The sequence below is a fragment of the Brachyhypopomus gauderio genome, chromosome 12 (genome assembly GCF_052324685.1).
Source record: "Brachyhypopomus gauderio isolate BG-103 chromosome 12, BGAUD_0.2, whole genome shotgun sequence".
Lineage (NCBI taxonomy): Eukaryota > Metazoa > Chordata > Actinopteri > Gymnotiformes > Hypopomidae > Brachyhypopomus > Brachyhypopomus gauderio.
The window spans coordinates 24,286,321-24,305,471 of NC_135222.1; the positions used below are offsets into that span (position 1 = coordinate 24,286,321).

Here is a 19,151-nt window from a genome sequence, read left to right on the forward strand (position 1 = left end):
ACCAAGCCACAAACTGTGAAATATGTTTTTTGTGGCCTGCCTGCATTTTGGAAATGCATGATGAATCAAGTAATTCAAAATCGACTCCCCATCTTCAACTCTGTGGGAATCATTAGAATTACATCTCCTTCCATCTGAGCATCTCCACACATGGATTCAGGGTTCCCTTTGTGAAGGTCTGTTTTTTTCTGTGCATTTGCTGGACCTGCTAGCAAAATGTCAAATAAGAGCCAAGCATGAACTTCATAACCTGGGTCAATACAACGCAGGACTGGCATCGAAACTGCTAAAAGAGGGAATTACATTACAACCATTTAAAGGCACACAAACCGGTTCTGCACGGGGCTGAGCTGAACTGTTTAGACAGGGTGAAGAAGTGCTGGGGTATTGGATCCCTGTGATATTTTGACATAGCACGTCATAGACATTTCATTAAAGACTGAGAGAACTGCATTAACTTGGGTAAATTCCTCATCTTGCTAGTAAAGTTACAAAAGCTATGTGATCAAAACATTATCTTGGAATTGATAGCATAGATAACATAATACGCAACACAATGGAATAACAGGGTTAGGGTTACATTATACACTTAGCACCTCAGACAGCACAGAGAACATTTCAGACCAGCTGTTATTCATAGACAAGACCACAATAAGTGCACTAGGAAGTGGAATCTAGACAGCAGCGATCACATGTTGGGTTGATTTCTGCGTAAACTTTATTAAATCTGAGCTTCCTCAACGAGCTGCGTCCACATTCATCTCACATTCATCTTTGAGGTCTGTCAAAGATGAAACTTGAATTTCAGTGATTAGATTGGGCAATTAGATGTGGGTTCTGGGATTGGCAGGAACTGGGATTTCACCCTATTGGCAAAATTGTATACTTGTAGGTATCAATATATAATTTATAGACTGAGAATTTTTCAAGTACTGAAACAATACGTAAGTGTTATTAATGAATAAGTAGGCTATTTGAGGGATTTGATGTCTGTTCTGCCCCAGCTATTAAATCCCTTATCCAGAATGGGAAACAAGATGGTTCGAATGCATATGAAGGGCCTGGATATTAAATGTAAGCTTAACTAAGGAGTAGTAATACTGCCAATACACTGAATGTTTCCCCCATGCACTCTGTATATCAAATTTCTGTAGCTGAGTAACAAGTCCAAAGAGTTCAAACACTCCTGTCTCCCAGCCCGGCAGACAGATCATTACTTTGTTCTTGTGAACACTATGTATAAATGTAAGATGACTTTAGGATTTGAGCTGGTGTGAGGGGTTAGGACAGTCCCACAGTAGTAGTGGTAGGTCTATGATCCCACAGTAGTAGTAGTAGGTCTATGATCCCACAGTAGTAGTAGGTCTATGATCCCACAGTAGTAGTAATAGGTCTATGATCCCACAGTAGTAGTAGTAGTAGGTCTATGATCCCACAGTAGTAGTAATAGGTCTATGATCCCGGTTCTCCCGTGGAGGGGCGGTCACAGTTTAGGTGTCCTTCGCGATTGCCGGAAGAAAAGTGCTGGTCCTTTCAGACTGCTGCGGTTTGCTCGAGGCTGGCTGTCAAAAGTGTGACCGGTTTCATTCATCCGTTCTCTTAGCTGGCGTCCCGGTGTCGTTTCAAACATGTTCGAGGAAGCGAGCGAAGTGTTTGAAAACATGTTCAAGTCTTCTTTCCCGCTGACGTTCATAGTGTTTCTGCCCGCCGTGCTAATCCTCGTCTCTCCGCTCCCAGCAGAGGCGGCGCATGAATTCACCGTGTACCGCATGCAGCAGTACGACCTGCAGGGACAGAACTACGGTACCAGCGCTCGGTTATCCGACCCGTGATTATTTAATATCGTGTATTTGTGTTCTAACGGGTGTTATTTAAAACCAACGTGGTCGTGTACGCTTGGACGGCACTGATAGTTCGGTGTAAAATCGTGCACTTCTCGTTAGATAGCACCACCAGGCTTTCTCTGCTAGCAGCTAATGTGGTGAAGGTGCCAGTGAACAGGTCCAGTTTGTGGGGGAACCAACACGATCTGTAGTGTAGTGTATCTGTAGTGTGTGTGGTCTGTAGTGTAGTGTGTCTGTAGTGTAGTGTGTCTGTAGTGTAGTGTATCTGTAGTGTGTGTGATCTGTAGTGTAGTGTATCTGTAGTGTAGTGTATCTGTAGTGTGTGTGATCTGTAGTGTGTGTGGTCTGTAGTGTAGTGTATCTGTAGTGTATCTGTAGTGTGTGTGGTCTGTAGTGTAGTGTATCTGTAGTGTGTGTGGTCTGTAGTGTGTGTGGTCTGTAGTGTAGTGTATCTGTAGTGTAGTGTATCTGTAGTGTGTGTGGTCTGTAGTGTAGTGTATCTGTAGTGTGTGTGGTCTGTAGTGTAGTGTATCTAGTGTGTGTGGTCTGTAGTGTAGTGTATCTGTAGTGTGTGTGGTCATATTCCCGTTAATATGCGTTATGTTAAGGGTGTAGTGCAGCTAACTTATGCATAACACATAACACAGCTAGCTGGCTAAGCTATTTGTCGGTGTCTTTCATGGCAGGCACGTGAATTATTACATTTACATTTATGGCATTTTGGCAGACGCCCTTATCCAGAGCGACTTACATTTTTATCTCATTTTTATACAAGTGAGCAATTGAGGGTTAAGGGCCTTGCTCAGGGGCACCTCAGTCATGGCCTCAGGTCTGAGACTCGAACCCACGACCCTCTGGTCACAAGACCAGTTCCCTACCACCAGACCATGACTGACCCTATTAACTACATATAATTTAGAATTACAACATATATTCTCATAATTTTAAATCACACAGTCTTCACACATTCTGTCGGAAGCCCCTGACTGTATACATCTGGTCTGACTTAATCGTTGTTGTTTTTGAAGGCTCCAGAAATGCGATTTTGAACACCGAAGCTCGAACCGTGGAGGCGGACGTGCTGAGCCGTCGGTGTGTGATGATGCGACTGGCCGAGTTCTCCTATGAGAAGTACCAGAAGGCGCTCCGGCAGTCCGCCGGGGCGGTGGTCATCATCCTGCCCAGCAACATGTCCACTATGCCGCAGGACATCGTGCAGGTAAGGGCTCGTCAACGCTCCTGCTCCTGTGGCATGGCCCTTGGAGACAAAATGAGAAACGTTTTGACACGTGAATGTCCCCCCCCCCCCCCCCCCCCCCCCCTTCTTTCTTGACACTTTTTATATTGTTTGTGTAAATATTTTAGCATGTTTTTTAAGGTGTAGCTTGTCACATTTTGTTGTAGCAGTTCATGGAGCTGGAGCCTGAGCTTCTGGCCACGGAGACTATCGTTCCTGTCTACTTTGCGCTGGAGGACGATGAACTGTTGTCTATATACAGACAGACTCAGGACTCTTCCTCCTCTCAGGGGTCTTCCTCTGCAGCTGAAGGTATGGGAAGACAAATTTGCAGATACCAGTATACAGAGAGAGACTTTTGTCTGCTGAAGCTGAAACATCAAAGCTATTTGGGTGTACTGGAAGACACGTGGCCCTTTACATTGTGGTCTACTTCTGCAAATCACAGATCACAGGGTTGCCAACTCTCACGCATTTGAGCGTCTTCACACGCTCTCACGCCACACATCCGATTTCTCACGCCGGAAAAAAAAAAATCTAGTTTATTTACCTTTGATCCATATCTATGACTCAATGAGTTACTAGTTCGCTCTGGTTCGCCAACCACTGCTAATCGATAGATCGCGATTTAATACTGAATTTGTGTCCATTTCATTTACACTCGCCACCCCCTCCAGGTTCAAATCTCACTCCAAGCGATCTTGAGAAGTTGGCAACCCTGGATCATGTAGTTTTTTCTGCTTTCATGGCTGCTCAGGTTTAAAATGCACAGTGATGCTCAATGTCTCTGTACTGTGCACTACACTTGTGATGTGTGATGTGACGGTGTGAATTTGAACCTGGTGAATGTGTCTCCAGTGCTTTTGCACTCGGCCACTGCCAACGGGTTTCAGATGGTGACGAGTGGCGCTCAGAGTAAAGCTGTGACGGACTGGGCCATCACCAGCCTGGAAGTGAGTTCTCTTCTCTCTATATAGCCCACATCAGTCCATCTAGTTGGCCATTGAAGAAGCTATCTCTATTCTTTCTATTCTGTTTCATTTCCAAGCACCTTTTTACATCACGAATAGGGCTGGACAAAATCTGGATATGTCGATATATTCTAAGTACACTCTTGCTAATACGTGACACAGTCACGGATGTATTGATATTTATTATGAACGTTTATATTCTGAAACCGAAGTGTGCAAGTTTAAGTGCTGTATTTAAAATAACCAGCAGGTGGCACCTTTAAAATAAGGTGGTTTTAGGAAAAACTAACGCATTAGTCTAGGAAAAGCCATGCACTCAACATGTGGGTAATTATAAATGTAAGTTGTAATTGTAACTGTTTCAGCATGTGATTTCTGGTAAAAAAAAAAAAAGTTAAATTCCTTCATATCAGTGGGAGGTTAAAAATGATTGGCTGAATTCAGGACTTCCTTCTTTTTTTCTTTATATTGGTATTTTACATGTACTCTTCCCATTTATTTTTATTTGTTTATTTATTAGTTATTAATGCATTATTGTTAAATAATAATAGTATTTTGGTAACATGTATCTTAATAAAATGTATTTTGTTACTGTTAGACTTCATCATATTGTGGTGTCTGTATCATGAAGTCTCAGCCTTTACCTCATAATATGAAAATGATGGGAGATGCCTAATTACTGAGATGTAGACCACCTGTGTCTGTCCCTCTACAGCAGTCTACCTGCATTCAGAAGCTGGTGTGGAGCTTGTTGTCTTAGTATTTGTTGCTTAGGGGATAAATTGATGAAGGTATTAGCATATGATATGGATTAGCCATGTTTTGTAGTGGTGAAATGATGTGTGAGTATGAACAAGTGCTTGAACTAAAGATAATGTAGCCAAAAGGGATCTAGGTGTGGAGATTACGATTACCTGCTAACATTCACCGATGGACCTTCTGACTGTACGTTCTGGTTTTCTAGCTCATGAAAGTTAGTTGGATGTTGGTACTGTGGGAGCTGGAGCATTAAGATGACTCTGTGTGTGTGTGTGTGTGTCAGGGACGGCTGAGCGGAGCAGGAGGCGAGGACCTGCCCACCATAGTGCTCGTGGCCCACTATGACTCTTTCGGAGTGGCTCCCGTAAGGAAGTGAACATTTTTGTTAATGTTGTGTCCCCATTCATTTAGTTCTGTTAATGAAGTGTGTGTGTGTGTGTGTGTGTGTGTGTGTGTGTGTGTGTGTGTGTGTGTGTGTGTGTACGCGCGATCTCAGTGGCTTTCCTACGGTGCTGACTCTAATGGCAGTGGCGTGGCGGTCTTGATCGAGCTGGCTCGCCTCTTCGCCAGACTCTACTCCCACAAACGGACTCACGCTGGGTAGCAAAGCACACACACCAAACCAACTCGGAGCAAGAGGGATTAGCGTGAGTGAAACCAATCATGGCTGACCTCCCGTGGTCTGAGTGAGCTCTTGTGTCGTCGCAGGTACAACCTGCTGTTCTTCCTGTCGGGTGGAGGGAAGTTTAACTATCAGGGCACCAAGCGCTGGTTGGAGGATAACCTGGACCACACAGGTGCAGCACTATTGGTGTTCACCATTACCTGTTAGCCTTCTTATTCACACTTTTGACCATACGTGTTCATTCATTCTTCTGTGCCATATTACCTGTTTTTCATCCTTCCGTGTCCCTGTATTAGAGTCCAGTCTCCTGCAGGATAATGTGGCGTTTGTGCTGTGTCTGGACACGCTGGGTAACGGAGACGGCCTCTACCTGCACGTCTCCAAGCCTCCCAAAGAGGGCAGTCCACAGCACGCTCTGCTCAAAGAACTACAGATGGTAACTTGGTTTGTAAAGAGCTTATGCAAAAAATTGGATGAACAAACCTGTTAAGCTGGGTTTTCTATAAATTGTGTTTAAACAACTTTCAAAACAAAAAAAATTGTACAAGTGCTGTGTTGGAGAGTTTTGTTTTTTTGGAATATCATATCAGATACCATATTTTATATCTCTGAGTCTGTTTTTATGTTTTTTTTACAAGGACAGTGGGAATTTATCATTCATCAAAACAGACTAGACATGGTTAATACGTGAGATTTAGCACATGTTCACCCCCTCCTCGTTAGCGTCTCACCGCCCTTGTGTCGTCCCGTAAGGTGGTCGCCCAGCAGTACCCAGACGTGAAGTTCTCCATGGTCCACAAGAAGATCAACCTGGCGGACGACACGCTGGCCTGGGAGCACGAGCGCTTCGGTATCCGCCGGCTGCCCGCCTTCACGCTGTCGCGTCTGGACAGTCACCGCAGTGCCGCGCGCAGCTCTATCATGGACATGCGGTCAGTGTCCACCTCTCTGGACAGGGCAGGAGAGACCACCGCTGGGTGGGTGACTGCTGCCGCTCTTTATCTCTGTATTACTGTTGCGTGGCGGCGTGCTGCCTCTCGTCCTCCGTCCCCCACGCACCCCATCCCACACTCGTGGGCCTTTTCTGCTCTTCCCATTTGGTGAGCATTGTGGGTTTTTTCTCCTTTCTCTCCCTCCACAGACCTCATGTGGATCTGAAGAAGCTGAGCAGGAACACTAAGCTGATTGCTGAGGCCCTAGCGAGGGTCGTCTACAACCTGACGGAGAAGGTGAGGCCCCGCGGCCCCTGTGCAGGCCTCTGCCCCGCTCCACACGTCTCGGCTAACGTGTAACACACATGTAACAGCTGTCGGTTATCACGTTTCAGTGGTATTTATTTATCTGTTGTTGCTACAGACATGCTGATTTTCTCAGAGTCTACCAGCTTTGTTTACCCCGAACACATACAGGTATAAAAATGAAACCTTGAAATCAATTAATAGATGAGGAATGGCCTTAGCATGGTCATTCCTCATCTATGAATTGATTTCTAAGTTTGGTTTTTATTCCGCAAATTCTAATATTTATTCCACAGCAGACATGCTGTATTATTGCAAATAAATGGCATGGATGATCAGTTTCTGGTGATGAATCTCAAAAACAGCATTTTTACTAGGACTTAAATTTTTCATAAATGGAGACTGAGAGTACTAGATAACAATGCTGTGAAATCCACAGGGCACCAACGGAGACTTGGAGATCTTCACAGAGCAGATGGTAAGTGGATGTCTATAAATGGTGCCTGTAAGTTTGGTGCCAAACACTGAAAAACATGCAAATCATACCTTACTGTAGGAGCCGGCCCATGAGGCCTGTGATTTGAATACCTCTGCAGTAGTGACTTTCTCCTGGGGGAGTCTGCATTGTCAACATGCCTCTCCACAATAAAGCGTCATTTAACACAGTTATAACATTATTATAACGGTATAACATGCAGTATTAGTCTGCTCACAAAAATAAGCTTAGACGTTACGTCAAATGGTGATGATGAGGTGCGCCGCATAGAACGGCGTCAGTCGTGCGGCTCGCACACGCAACTCACGACTGTGCTGTCAGCAAGTGCAGGAGGACCAGCTGATGTCGCTGGTGGACTGGCTGGCCAGTCAGCCCCGCGCTGCCCAGCTGGTGGACAAAGACAGCAGTGTGGTCAGCACCCTGGAGTATTATCTGGGCCATTATCTGAAGGACGTCAAGAGACACTTCGTAAGAGCTGACAAGAGGTGTGTGTAGCATAGGCATGTGTTGCATGACTGAAGCCTTTATGTGCATGATGTGTATATATCTATTTTTTTAAAAGATCTATGGGACTGTTTGTATATAGTTCTACATAAGGCACCAGGAGGGAATCCTTGCATTTTGTTACACATATGTAACCGTTATTCTGAAAATACGTCCCATGCATTTATGATAAAAAAAATATTTAAATACCTTTCTCCCCCCTTTTCAGAGACCCAGAATTTGTCTTCTATGATCAGCTTAAACAGACAATGAATGCTTACAGGTATTAAGTTGTGCTGATTTTCAGATTGCCTAAAGTGCTTAATGGTCTGAGAGGTTCTAACCCTGTCGTTTTGTCCATCATGATCCTTTAAGAGTAAAACCAGCCATCTTTGACCTGCTGCTGGCGCTGTGCATAGCTGCGTACCTCGGAGTGGTGTACCTGGCTGTACAGGTGAGGGCAAACCAACGCTTCATTATGCCCAGGCACACCGTAACAACACTTATTGGTTCTCACATCCTGGAGAGTCCTTCCACTTCAGCTTTTGCCTTCTCGCTTGACCCGTGATGGGCAAGATAAGATGAGTAACTGAATTCCAGTATGTTGGTGCAGGCAAACTGTAAAATTGTGTGAGGACTTTAGGACTGGCATTGATGAACACTGGCTACAGCTTTTTTTTTTTTTTTTTTTTTACAACTCTGAATGTTTTGTCCCTGCAGCATTTTGGGCTCCTGTACACCGTCCTTCGCCGGGTCACGGCACCAAGAGCCAAACAACACTAAGCAGCTTTGGCTTCTCTCTACTCATCCCTGCAATATGAGGGACTCACTGCGGTCCCACAGTGGAGCCAGGAGTCTCTTAAATATGTCAATCTGTTTTCCTTCTCTTTTTCTGGGAGTGGAACTAGATTTTTGTTTTTTCTTTCCCCCTACAAAGTGTGTTGCTCACCTCTCATTTACTGGCTGTCACAAGTCAGCAGCTGCCTTTTAAAGTCTTCCTTTTCCTCTAACACCGCCTCATTCATTACAACCCATTCTAAAGGTAAGGGTTCAGTGATTAGTAGGGCTCATGTGATCTCTGCAAATCTACAGTGAGTGATTTTCACAGGCAGCTAAGAGAGTCAAAGAGGGCCAAAATGCTCCTGGTGAAGATACTATTGGTTAGCTGAAAAAAGTTGTTCAGTAAGCTTGCTCAGTTGAGACAGCTCAGGTCCTTGTTCTAGTTCAAGATATCCTTGGCCCTTGATGCAGATATTACGTTTGCTGCAATTGAATATGTACAACCTTCAGTATCAGTATAAAAAAAAAACAGACACATTTGAGGCAACCTAAATATTTTGAGTAATTTTTTTCTTACTTTTTTTCCTAATAAAATCTTGTCTCTCTAGCTTTTAATTTCAACAGACATCAATAGCCATAATCATCTGTTTCAGCAGAAACAAATATACCTCCTCTATACATTTGAGTTCCATTTTGCGTAAGAGCCAGTTGCTTTCAAAACGCAGCGTTCAGTGAGAGTGAAACTGTGGTACAGGTGTTTCATCTGTTATTTATGGAAGCGAATGATGCTTCACCTTGCACTGATTTTTAAATGGTTTGTTTTGCTTTCTTGAGATTTAACAAATTACATTTAATGAGATGTGAGCCTGATCTACAGAAATTCTTGCATCAATAAGTCAAACAGAGAAATAAAGTTCTTTTGTTGACAGAGGTGACAATTGTTTTTATTGATCAGGTTTTTTTTATTTCATGGGAAAATGGTACAACACTGGCTCCATAGTTATTAAAAATTGTTCCATTACAAAAAGATACAGCATCCATCTTACTGAAATGGTCAGATCGAAATCAGGATAAATTTTTCAAGTTTGAGGAGAAAGCCTTCTTAAAACAAACATAGTTTAATTCCCACTTAAGTGTATTTATTGTTTATTATTTCCTAATGAACAGTAAAAACATTAATAAATTACAGTGCAATTTGATTTAAGTATATCTGTGACACTCATATTTAACATAATACACCCTTAAATATCCAAACACTTGGAGCCCAAGGTCTTTCAGTCAGTTGTCAGTAGTTCAAAGCTCTCTTTTGGCACATTCTTAGAACCAATAACACTGGGACAAAGCACTGCACGTATGCAATGCATGCAGTGCACCTTGAACATGGAGAGATAGAAACAGATTATGCTTACACATGAAACAAAACATTTCAATAATAAATTTTTGTCCATGAAATACATGGAGTTACTAAATACAGTAGTAATTTGATATGATCTAACTGTAGCCTTGCCAACGAGCAGTAGTACATGGCTGCTGTTATGAACTTTACATGTATAACTTGCAAATAATTTGGTTTGTTCTGGTTGGTTGGCCTGCAATGTGGCTAATTTAAAGTGGGAGCTGAATTAGTTTTTGTGACACCACACAAGGTCAACCTAATTAACCTAAATGTCCTAAACAGGCTCCCACTCCAAGACAGGCAGTACGGTACGTGCCAAAACAGACTGGCTCTTATTACAGGTGTTCTCATTAAGTAAAAGGATTGTAATGCATTGCAGTAGTTTGTTTAGGAGTCCAATTGTCTAATCAATTAGCAAGAGCTTTTGTGGTATGTGTGGAGATGCAAGTGCAGGCTCAAATATATAATAATTCCAAATTTTTTATCACCCAGTGGATTAACTAGTTTGGTCTACTGGCCTGAATGAACTAGAACAAATTCCTGAGGAGGACCTTCCATTCCATAACCTTAGCTGTCCACCTCTGAGGAACAGAAGGCTCATAATGGTGAGGATAATGGTCTTTATTTAAATATGTGCAGTAAGCAGTCTAGAACTGTGAGATGTCCCTTATGGAGTTGTGTGCTAGGTGGTAAAACAGCGTCAAGCGTAAAGAAGGCTTCTCCACCTTTTGGACAGTACCAGGGTAGTTGATGACTTCAGTACAAATAAATAAACAGTGAGAAGGGACCACGTTAAATTGTTTTAAGTTCTCAGTGCAAAATAAATAAATAAAACATCTGTAAATGCAGATGAATCTAACGTGAAGGTCTCGGTAGACTAGTCCGAACTTGTAATGACACCAGTAGGATAGGTATCCCACCTCTTAGACACAACAAACCAGATAAAAAGCAGCATAGGTTTGGATCAAAAACGCTCAGTTAATGTAAGGAAAATCCTGATATTCAAAAAATTAATTTGCACCAACTTTATATAGTGGGCTGATAATATGAGAGACCTAGAAGGTGTAATTGATGCTTTTCATATTCCAAATCATTTCAATTTCGTATCCTATGCAGAAGTACTTGATTTATTCCTTTTTATACATAAGAGAAATCTAGTTCCTTTCTCTGACACACTGCTGTAAAGATTTCTTGGCACGTGTGTTAATTTTGATCAGTGATATTACATTCAACCATAACCTCTTTGTTCAGTGTTTGATAGACCATGTTCAACTGTAGTCATTCGACAACTTGCATGCTTTGATTTCAGTGCAACAACAGATGCAGATGAAAAAAGGGGGGGGGGGGGGGGGGGAAATGACACACTAGGGCTGAGCAATTAATCAAAAATACATTGAAACAGACATTCTGAATCTCTAACCAACAATTTTGCCCATGTCGGTTATTTCGGTTTTGGCTTTTAATATCATAACATATACTTCATATATCCATCCATCCATTATTAGTCGGGTCCGGGGGGGCCGGAGCCAATCCCAGCATCATTGGACGAAGGCAGGGTACACCATGGGCAGGTCGCCAGTGCACCACATGGCTAACACACACAATCACACCTACGGGCAATTCAGAGTGATCGATCAACCTAACACACGTCTTTGAACTGTGGGAGGAAACCGGAGTACCCAGAGAAAAGAACGGAGAACATGCAAACTTCACACAGAGAGGACTGGACCAAGAACCGAACCCAAACCACCTTGCTGTGAAGCACCAGTGCTAACCACCACACCACCATGGTGCTCTATACTTGATATAAACTTATGTTAATATTTTGCCCACTGTTCATGTACTTAAAAATATCCTATTGCAGTAGTCCATGTAGTCCATGACTCCGTCCTGTCCAGTGAGTGACAGGGAAACAAAATGTAATATGTAAATGTAATAATTAATTATAATTTTATAATAACAATATGACCTCTTTCAGATTAAACACACTTGTCAGGTCAAAAAACAAAATCGTTCTAATAATCATGATATTGATTGAGTTCATATCGCCCAGCACTATGATGTATTGTTTTACACCACGAAGAAGCTAGAAACCGAGTTCAATGGAGATCTGTGCTCTCGGTACATAATGAATCAAGTACCCCACACAAATGCCGCATCTCAGACACCGACAGTATACTACCAGAATTTCCCTCTGTAGTGCCTTCATCACTGGACTGTTAGACGGAACAAAAATGCAAACAAACAGATGAAGATTCTGCTGTCTGTGGAGAGCTTAAACATGTGGTTGCTGCGCTAGCCCTTATGGTGAACAGCACCGTCCCCCTACACGCGCCCGGGCACCACTCACTCTTCATTTGTTCAGATTTTCCACTTTTCATATTACACAATACTGTTCTTAAAAAATAAAAAAGGTGCTTTACACACAAGAGGGCACTCACTTCTATCTATCTCTATTGTTTTACGCCATAGTCACAGATAACATTAAATGACATTCACAGTGCTATAATAAAACAAACAAACAAACAAACAACAGAATGAGAACAGAAGTCAAATAAAATCACAGGCTAGAGCAATGATTGGAATGTCTAACTTGGTCATGTCTCTTAGTCACCAGCAGGTGGAGGTACTGAAGCAGTTACAGATGCTTCTCCTTGGTGATTCCATTCTGTATGTGTTTCCTAGAGAGAGAGGGGGGGGGGGGAGAGAGAGAGAGAGAGAGAGAGAGAGAGAGAGAGAGAGAGAGAGAGAGAGAGAGAGAGAGAATGTGTTGTGAGAATGAAATGATTGCCCTAAAGTCAGATGCAATTTCCCTCCAAGGTCAGAGATAAGGCTAACAACACACCAGCAATCACATCTATATAACTTAGCACTTTGAGCCCATCTCCACATTCCATAGGTCAGGCTATATCAGCCCAGCTCATCTCCATAGCCATCACGAAGCAAGACTCACGTGTTTACCCTCATGTGTGCTGCTCAGGAACACGTATGGTAGTCTAACGCAGCGTTTCTCACAGTGTAGGTTGCCCCTCCCCTGGGGGCGAGGCAACATCACCGTGGAACACTAATCAAATCATGGTTCCCCATTTAGACGTTCATTCAGACAGAAACTCTTAAGAATATAGAGATATTTGACAGGGGCGAAAAGAAAAACACACAATGACTCAGACAAACAAAACAAGTGATAATAACCAACTAAAAATACAAGTCAAGAAAATGACTAGGCCTGTTGTGCGCTTGGGTTCACAGGGAATGTGATGGAAGAACGTGGTAGTGTATTTTAACTCTGAAAACTGGCAGCTTAAAGTGTGAGACCTAACAAATTAAGAAGACACAGTATAAAAAGACACAAAGAAGACACAGCTTAAGAAGAAACAAATTAAGAGACAGGGGCATTACACCCTAGTTATGTCAATGCCGAGGTCAAGCTATCCGTGCTTTAAGTACTGACAGTCAAGTTGTTATGAACGTGAATGTGCCTAGATGTGTGGTATTACGGTATTTTGTTATGAATGTGAATGTGCCTAGATGTGTGGTATTACGGTATTTTGTTATGACCGTGAATGTGCCTAGATGTGTGGTATTACGGTATTTTGTTATGAATGTGAATGTGCCTAGATGTGTGGTATTACGGTATTTTGTTATGACCGTGAATGTGCCTAGATGTGTGGTATTACGGTATTTTGTTATGACCGTGAATGTGCCTAGATGTGTGGTATTACGGTATTTTCTTATGAATCTGAATGTGCCTAGATGTGTGGTATTACGGTATTTTGTTGCTTGCTGTAAACTAATGCTCCCGGAGGGACATGTTCCAAAAAGAGGTTAAAGTTTTAATTTCTCCCACAGAAATGACTTAAATAAAGGTGAAATCATTCATCATGTTACTTCAGCAAAGTTAAACTTGGCCTATTTTGTCACCATTTTGTTTGGGGTGGGAGACATTAAATGTTTATGCTCCAAAGTGGGGCACGAGAGAAAAAGAACCAGTGCTGTAATGTCCTCTGATCATGTTATGCTGTAGATGAGCGGGATGTGTGGGGATCTGCAGGTGTTCACCTGAACCAAGAGCATGCCCTTGTTTCTGACTGAAACCACTTGGAGGTCACTGGAATATCTGGAGAGGCTCAACTGATTATCCAACTACTTGATCTTAAAGGAAGAAGCATATTTATCCTGATCTTGCTTCAAACTGACAGCTACTTTGTCTATTTAAACACAAACTTGGTAGTTCATAAACTATTTCAGATTTTGACAAATTTCTTCCTAATGTTTACAGTTAAAACTAGACAATTCCTGAAATGTCTAGACACCAGAAACATGGATATCTTAGCTACTATGGTTCTGCTAGGCCTTAATAATGCAAACATCACATCAACTCTAGAGGTTTTGTTATTTTGTGCATGATCTACTGAAGACTGAACACACAACAGTCGACCCAACAATGAAATTACTTCTGTTCCCATTATGAGTACCCGGTAATTTACCAATAAAATACTCTTGAATTAGGGCCAACATTTAAAATAAAGCTGCACTTTCACCTTAAAGTCATTCCAAATGCAGATACAAAATACCTGTCTCTATGTTGTCTATGTTTTTATGTTCTGTGTTCTCCATATTCTGTGTTCTATGTTCTCTGTTCTCCATGTCCCATATGTCCATGTTCTGAATGTCTCTATATTCAAAGGAGAGCTTGTCAAATTAAACATCCTTCTGGGCTATACAACATAACTGTTTATTGGTTAGTTTACCAATAGCCAATGTGCTTGGACATCAGAGTGTTTTGAATATGCCTTGAGAGATGGAGGCACTCTGGGAGACGCAGAGCTGGGCCACTAAGGACTGGGACTTTCAGCAACTTTTCAGAAAAACAATATCTCTATTTTAGGACCGTGTATTCAAAAGCCACAATATATCATTTTTCGACATTAAGACTACAGGGAAGATTCAGCAGTAAGCTCCACTTAGTTTAGTTCAGATGTCCCCAAGTCAAATTCTTTAGGAAGCCAAATCCATCCATATCTGACGTTTATTCTCACACCTGAGTGAGATAATCAAGAGGCAATGAGCTGGGTCAGGTATGATGAGAAGCAGATCGAACCCAAACGGGGCCTGTTCGGGGTTCTTCAGGGAGTGAGTTGGGATTTCTCAGGTTCCCTAACACAGCTCATATAGTTGCATTAGGTGTTGGGACTCACCCTTCCCCAGAGCTTGGAGAGGAAGCACCGTACCTGTCCTGCTTCAGTGGCTCCTCGTCTTCCTCGTACTCCCGCACGTCGCTGACCCCTCTCCCCATCACAATCTTCACCACAAACAACACAATGAACTGCAACACACAAGCAAAGCGGCTTAACAACAAAGCGTCCTTCCTCACCTCCACTGAGGTCTCGCTGTTCTTACACACAAAGCCCAGATTCATGTCGATCTGATTGTAATTGGCCGTCATCAGTGAGGCGGTATGTCAAGGTCATTTCTTTGGTGCTTTTTCATGATGTATAACCTGTTTAAATTACGGTCACCAGCCGAAAAACAGTTGGAGAAATGCACAAACTGCTAAACTTGATCTACGGAGGAAAATAAATTAGTCAGTGCAAACATATGAATATTGAAAAAAAAAAGGATATGGTTTTAATTTCATCCTGGAATACTATTTAACTAGACAGCTAAGAGGAGACTGAGGACCTGTCAATCAACGCGAAGACACACCTCTGCCTATGCTGTCCTTACCAGGAACCAGTAGACGTTCATGAGGAGCAGGGCAAAAAGCAGGGCGTTGAAGAAGAAGTAGAACGGGATGTTGGGGATGGCCTGCAGGCTGGAGACGCAGGCGGTGTAGAGGACTTTGAGAGGGAACCAGTACAATCTGAACCAGAACCTGCAGCACAGCAGAGACGGGAAGAGCCTGAAGACCCAACTGTTCAGCACTTGACCACTACTGAAGACCCAACTGTTCAGCACTTGACCACTACTGAAGACGTGGTTGGTTCTGGTCAAGGCTGCACATAAAGGACTTTAAAATTATACTGTGATTATACTGTTACACACTATGATTATGTTACACTTTGCAATTAATGTGTTCATGATCTGACAAAAAAAAAAAGGTTTTCTGCATTGTTTTGACAAGACTCTCGCTCAACATGGTGTCATTTGTCAAGGGGCTCATCTGCATTTTGGTGCCAGCTGCAATATCAGTAAGGTTTTAAAAATATGATATTTTGTGCAGCCTTTGTATAAACACTTATCAAAACAGCCATATTGAGTCTCTCACTGGGAAAACAATGAGACTCTCCCATTGGATAAATGATTTTATAGGTAAAATGCTGGAGTTGGCTGCAGTAGCTGTTCATGGTTTAAATGAAGGCTGTTCACACAACTGAGCTGTGTTATCTGAGCCCTGACGTGATGCACGGACTACAGGGACGTTCAGGATGAAGCCCCCAGCGCCTACGGGAACATGTTCATGGACAGGGAAGACATTATTTCAATCGACGCTCTGCCACCATGAGCTAAAAAGAAGCAACTGTGTAATAAAATGGGCTTTTTCAAAACCTGAAATGTCTTCTGTGCTAGTATTATTTTCAGCAAAATCACATTACTTATAAGCTGGACAGGATATATTTGTACGATTCATAGCTTTTAGGATGCAAAACCTACTTTGCTATAATTGAGTAAAACATGTTGTTAAACTGGTAACAAATGTTTCTGTTCACTGCTCCCTCACTGGTGCCGTTGCAAGAACATAATTTTGAAATCATTATGTGGTCACTTGTCACATGGACACAAGCAAGCACACAAACAGAGCCCCGTCTTCAATTTCATACAGTTCATTTATAAAACAACGACACATGTGTTTTCAGGATTGCTTTCTTTTTTACAATAAGAAATTGTAAGCTGAGTTTCCATGGCAATGTCTCAATAGATTGGTTATACATTTGTCATTGTCACGTAAAAGCAAAAGTTTAATTCAGTAAAATGACACTAAATTCAGTGTGTGTGTTTGTCTCACCAGGTAATACTGAAGCTGACGGAAGCCATGTTTGACAGGATGTCATTGGTCAGATGGTAGCTCCCACCACGGGTCTTGAAGTAGACGTTGAGTTTGGTGAATTCAAGTTGAATATCACTGATGTCATGGAGGAACAGAACCAGAAGCCCAATGTTGTGATATCTTAAAAAAGACATACATGTCCGTCAGTCACGAAGCAAGAATCCCACCCTAATCCCCAGAGCGCATTTGACTACTATGAGCAATGTACATAGCCATGTCCATCAAACAGCACCAAAAATCACACTGCATGTTGTATAGCTTTGTGTAATCACACTGCAGCGGTCTGGATTGGCCTTTGTGTGTAGAGGAGTCACATAGGCTCAGTTCAAAACCCAAAGTAGCTAATACCATCAACATATTATTGAGAACACGTATAACTGATGGACTGAAATGGAAAAAGAAAAGAGGCGGCCACTGCCTGACCTGAATGCGTAGGAGAAGGTGAGCAGCGCCAGCGTGATGACGTGATGCACCAGCATGACCTTGGAGTCTTTCCTCCAGGCGTCCATGTACACGGTGGCGTAGACAGAGTGCCCGTAGAAGCTGCCCTGGATCAGATACGCCATGGCAATATCTGTGGGCACCGCCATGCCGCTCTTCCAATCTACGCAGGTGGAATTCACTCGTGAGGCCATCGATAAAATAAATATATACATCAGTAGAATGATGACAAGATTATTAACATTCTGCTCATGGCAACATCAGAAGGAGATGCACTCGTTTTCTGTGAAAGGCATAAAATGGGAACAGTCAGGTAGCAACACTGAGCAGAATTCTGTAGAAATTCTCCGTGGCTCATCATCGCGGATGGATGAGATGGATGATGGATCTGAGAGTGATGTGAGAATGTCCTCTGGTGTGGCTCGGACACATTAGTCTGTTGGAGATGATATTATAGCCCTTAATGTGTATTGATCTGACCATCCCTCCATCTTTCACCCAAAATGAAGACTAGAGTGTTCTCATGTCACTAGCCTTGCACATCCATGTAAGTGTTGTAGAAAATGTCCTAAACAGGACAACTGGTTCACTCATATACTGTTCATCTACATAATAATGCAACCAACTTGTTCATGTCTCTCACATTCTGAGTACAACAGTACTCACAATGAGAAGATACCACTTACAAAATTAATGCAAACTATAGAATGGCTACATGTGTGTGCACACAAACACAAAGGGGGTTGAAAAGGTTTTATAGTCCACTGTAAGTTTTCAGCGTTGCACTCAAACTGTCCACTGACGGTGAACTATCTTGAACTGCAACAGTAGTATTCCCAAAACACCTCTCTGGTCTGGAAGGTTTATGTATGCACACATGCTACACTTGTGTACTGCATACACTAGGACAAAAAGCAAGGGCAGAAACCAGAACTCAAGTGATCCTTACTGTAAAATACGGATGACGGATTCTGGAAGAAGGTGTAACTGGAGAAGAAGAGAAGGTAGGTGCTGTACGACCAAGCCAGTGTGTAGAAAAGCAGCTTCCAGGCACTTTCTGGCACCTTCGCCACATCTCTGGGATGGAGTCCACACCACCGCGCAAACGGCTGCAACAGAGGATGAACCAGATTTCTTCAACATGAACATTGCATGTTTGACGTGTAGCTAGATATCAAGTGTGAACGTGTGTTTCCGTGTGTAAGGACAATGTAAGGATATGTCCTGAAGCGATGGAGATGTCCATATTTGTACAGTAGCACTAAATTCTGAAGTTGAAACAGACTGTATTGCAGGTTTTTCTGTGCGCAGGCTTGAACAGCAATGGCCAAGCATAAGTGTTTGAGTCAGTGTTATGAACAACAGTGGTCTCAACTTCCTGAAGCGTTAACGTCTTTGAGAATTTTAATTACTAGACACTCCATCACGTTTAGAAATATTTATCACATAAACCTTGTAGTTGTCCACGGCCCATCTGTTGTTAAGCACAGTTGTGTGTTTGCCATACAACTCCCCATCAGTGGTGTGTATCTGACAACATGATCACGGTTGTTTGGATATGCTTGGACAACAGAACACTCTTAAACCCAGCACTGACACGTGCCTGTGTAAAAACTCCAGCAATACTGCAGTGTATGATACACCCAAACCTACGCCACTACCATAGGGCACTCTGCCTCCCAAACAATTTCCTGTGCTGGGGTCAGAAACCACTCAGGACACTGAGGCATTAACAGCGTCATTAACGGCCACCAAGCACTATGGGCGTTCTCTGTGAATCCACAGTCCAATTCTGGTCTTACCTCTGCACTGGGAAAAAGCATGGGTTACACA

The 19,151-nt window shown here is 42.6% G+C and overlaps 2 protein-coding genes across 7 annotated transcripts in view; one reads left to right on the forward strand and one right to left on the reverse strand.

The window, feature by feature from the left end:
• Positions 1-1,490: 1,490 nt before the first annotated feature.
• ncln (nicalin) lies at positions 1,491-9,361 on the forward strand. Of its 3 annotated transcripts, none has more exons than XM_077024002.1 (15): positions 1,491-1,803; positions 2,873-3,063; positions 3,252-3,393; positions 3,940-4,034; positions 5,095-5,175; positions 5,308-5,411; positions 5,520-5,608; positions 5,733-5,872; positions 6,190-6,413; positions 6,578-6,665; positions 7,114-7,152; positions 7,492-7,655; positions 7,883-7,936; positions 8,029-8,107; positions 8,374-9,361. In XM_077024002.1, exons 1-15 carry the CDS (start codon positions 1,629-1,631, stop codon positions 8,434-8,436), a joined length of 1,728 nt encoding a protein of 575 aa, XP_076880117.1. In that variant the 5' UTR covers positions 1,491-1,628; the 3' UTR covers positions 8,437-9,361. The 3 variants fall into 3 exon arrangements, with proteins under 3 accessions (XP_076880117.1, XP_076880116.1, XP_076880118.1); XM_077024001.1 differs by having other exon boundaries at positions 1,493-1,803; positions 3,249-3,393; XM_077024003.1 differs by having other exon boundaries at positions 1,493-1,803; positions 3,249-3,393; positions 6,190-6,368.
• The window catches only part of cers1 (ceramide synthase 1), a 23,081-nt gene continuing 13,277 nt past the window's right edge, over positions 9,348-19,151 (reverse strand). The window contains exons 2-8 of one of the 4 annotated variants that reach the window (XM_077024005.1): positions 18,268-18,427; positions 17,301-17,481; positions 16,836-16,997; positions 15,557-15,704; positions 15,061-15,155; positions 14,404-14,504; positions 12,525-13,981 (exon numbers count right to left, since the gene is read on the reverse strand). In XM_077024005.1, coding sequence (XP_076880120.1) covers positions 13,965-13,981; positions 14,404-14,504; positions 15,061-15,155; positions 15,557-15,704; positions 16,836-16,997; positions 17,301-17,481; positions 18,268-18,427 — 864 coding nt within the window. In that variant the 3' untranslated portion in view covers positions 12,525-13,964. The other 3 variants (XM_077024007.1, XM_077024006.1, XM_077024004.1) reach the window with 3 other exon arrangements.